At 31.0% G+C, this 3272-nt stretch overlaps 1 protein-coding gene across 1 annotated transcript; it reads left to right on the top strand.

Annotated features, from left to right (window-relative positions):
• Nucleotides 1-535: 535 nt before the first annotated feature.
• Nucleotides 536-2681, top strand: LOC145018260 (uncharacterized). The gene is made up of 3 exons (XM_078976151.1): nt 536-703; nt 1415-1914; nt 2216-2681. The coding sequence occupies exons 2-3, from the start codon at nt 1422-1424 to the stop codon at nt 2263-2265; spliced, it is 543 nt and encodes a 180-aa protein (XP_078832277.1). The 5' UTR covers nt 536-703; nt 1415-1421; the 3' UTR covers nt 2266-2681.
• Nucleotides 2682-3272: the final 591 nt, after the last annotated feature.

Genomic DNA, 3272 nt, shown 5'->3' with positions numbered 1-3272 from the left:
TTGTGGCCGTAACCTTCTCCGATGAACAACGATGATGTGAAACAGATAGATGGAGGAAAAACAACTTCATGGTGGTGGTGGCGGCGTATGAAAGCGGCAAGCAAGAAAATGGGTATGGGGCAACAAATGAGAGAATTAAGGGCCCGTATTTTGTTAATTCTTTTAAGATATATTAATAACTATAAAAAAGTAAAAAAAAAAAATCAATAATGGTAAATCAGTCTTTTAATATTGATTAGGGACTAACTATGCAACAAAAGCATAATTTAAGCATTGGTTGAGTTAAAAAAAAATTACTTATGATCAAACGCACAAACTGTCTTATATAAAATTTGAAAAATGTAATTGATAAGCTTTCTTTTAAAAACCTAAAATTTGACTGCCGGTCTTAAATAATTTTTCCTCTATGAGATTTAAAACATATTCATGACAATTGACAAGTCTTTATAATATAGGGTGTTTAATGTTTTGTAATAAGATTAGGGGGTCTAACTGAAAATACAATTTTCATTTAAAACTCTTATCTTATCTCCGATTTTAAAATTATTTGTTGATGAATGATTAAAGGAGAGAGCATCATAGAACCACACGGCTCCGTACGTATAAGCAAAAACCGCCAGAAATTCCTTGAATCCAATTGGGTATTCGATTTGAAGCTTAATTTCTACCATTCAGAGTGCAATTCGGAGATTCACTTAAAAGAGTATGTGATTTTATTTCCAATTCATGGTTGTTTGTATCAAATATTCCGGTTTGAGATGGAAATTAGTTTTTCCCTTGTATTTTTATTTATTGATTTTCCCCATGAACAATTCTATTTCCGATTCAATGTCAGACCCATTTCGCATTAGATTTAGTAATTTTATCTGTAACAAGATATAGTATTATGTGATCAAGATGATAGCATAGTCGTAAGCGAATCGAGTTAGAATCTCAACCCGATATGGAAAACGGATGTGCGATTCTTACCACTTTGATATTAGATGATCATTGTTTGTGGTTACGACTTGATTATTCTCATTTTGATTGGAAAATTGGAATTATTTAGGGGTCAAAATTTGTGATTTCTTGGTCCCACCATCTCTTTACTTTTCTTTGATTGATTTGTTGTTAAACTCTTGAGAAATAAGCTAAATTTTTTTTAGGTTTTCCAATTTAATCATACAAATCGACAAAAGAGGGGAAATGGTTTTTAGGGTTTGACCCTATAAAGGGTCGTGGATATGATTGAGTCATGGAAACCTATTAGTTATTAAGTTAAGTTTCTTATGGCCTGTTTCTTTTCTTCTGTATCAAGTAAAAGTAGCGTATGCATAAATTGCTTTCTTTCAGAAGGAAATACTATCTCAACAGAGACTTTCTTTTGTTTTCATTAATTGACCATTTTACTCTTTCTATTCTTGAATACCTATAGGTAAAATATGGCAGTGGCATTTTCGCAATTTTCATGGTGGTCATGGAGTGGAAAACATCAAGATACAAAAATCCGCAACGGGTCCTCCAAGAATTCCTCAACAACAAAAACCGATATAAATATATTAGAATTCGACAATCTAAAGTTCCCATTAGTAAATGTGACACCATCAGCCTCTAAAAGAGTAAAAAGAAAGTGGCAAAATCGAAGAGAACGCAAGGTTGATAAAGAATATGATGTTGTATTGGTTCCATCCGACGGTGGTTGTTTATCCGGATCAGAATCCGACGACTCTGATTGGTCGATTGGATGGTTGGAACCTCATGGTGCTGGTTTTTATAGTGATGATGATGATGATGATGATGATTCAGATGATAGTTTTGCTGTTCTTGTTCCTTGTTATGGTCGTGGATGTGGGGATGTTGTTAACACTAAGAATGTTTCAAATGATAGATTCTTGGACCACACTATTGGACAAGTTCCCGATATTTATTCTACTCGTAAGTCCTCTTATTTTTCTATGAAATATTCATCACAATTTGTAAAACTTAGGTTTGTAATTGTCTGATAGATGGAAATCAGGTATACAGTGGTCTGCTAGGTGGCTGACATAAAAACCGTCTGCCTATAATGAGTTTAGTCCACATTGGAATTGAAACTCGTGACTAACATGATGCATATACGGATAAATCTAAAATAAAAAATTTAAGAAAAAAAGATATTACATTATATAAATTATATATCAAATGTATAAAATAAACAAATACTTAATGATAATATATCATCTTGCTTTGGGTGTAGAGAACGAAGTGTACATGGAACAATGGCTGTCGTCGTTACAGCGCAATTGAGCGTGTATTGTAGCCGATTAACTGTAAAAATGTATCTATATGTAAAAAAGATATTGGTTTGATCCATGTGTTGCTGTTGTTACTGTTACTGTCAATGTAACTGTTACTGTTATTGCTGAATATTGTGACGACAAGAAACAGATTGATGTGCCAAGAAAATTGAAGCTATTGACTTAATTGATTTAAAAGCAGGAAGAAATGAATTGAAGATTAGCATTGATCTGGGAAATAATTAAGATTTTTGTTGGGTGATCTATGTTATAAAATGTAAATAATTTGTATGATGTAAATATTCATTGGAAGGAGTGTGAAAAAACAACTTCCCCCCCAAAAAAGAGAGATTGTAGATAATTCTTGTAATTATATTCTAAACTGAATGCATTTGTTGATAATCTATGTTGTGAAGTATTATGTTCCTTTGTTGTTTGAAGTCTTGTGCATTTGTACCCGATTTTCTCACCTTCAAATTGAATATATTAAATTTGTTTTTGGATGTAAAGAGTAAAATGGTTGGTTTGTCTAGATGATACCCCTTTATTCGGGCTAAAAAATAAGCCATACGTAGACATTATTATACATTTAGTCATTATGAGATGAAAACTAAAATCTTTCAATTTAGTTTAAGCGAACAAAATGATAGATAATTTTATTGTAGTCTTTGATAATCATATATAAAATTTTGATTATCAAAAAATTATAGATAATTTTATTTTAGTTTTTGATAATCAGATATAAAATTGATTATCCAAAAATTTATCTATGATACGAATAGATCCACCGTCTAGCATGTGGCGACTTTTAGGATACTTGGAACCAAAGGCTAAAAGGCAAGAATAATGAATCTGACCTAACTTGTCTTTTTATATATTTTCATAATATTTTAATTTTGATGATAATTTCAATTAGTGTTAATGCTTTACAATATTATATATTAAAATTTTTGTAATTCAAATATGGCTTATAATTTACTTTTTGTGTTTGTTGAACATGTATAGCTTTTGGAAAAT

The sequence above is a fragment of the Lactuca saligna genome, chromosome 9, assembly GCF_052625555.1.
Source record: "Lactuca saligna cultivar CGN05327 chromosome 9, ASM5262555v1, whole genome shotgun sequence".
NCBI lineage: Eukaryota > Viridiplantae > Streptophyta > Magnoliopsida > Asterales > Asteraceae > Lactuca > Lactuca saligna.
Note: the sequence above shows the minus strand (reverse complement) of the source record. Positions and strands in the feature narration are given on the sequence as shown.

Bases quoted from the DNA above. Each gene is read 5' to 3' on its own strand.
- LOC145018260 (XM_078976151.1), top strand. From the start codon at position 1,422: ATGGCAGTGGCATTTTCGCAATTTTCATGGTGGTCATGGAGTGGAAAA. The intron at 1,915-2,215 runs GTAAGTCCTCTT...CTTTGGGTGTAG, and splicing joins TCCCGATATTTATTCTACTC to AGAACGAAGTGTACATGGAA.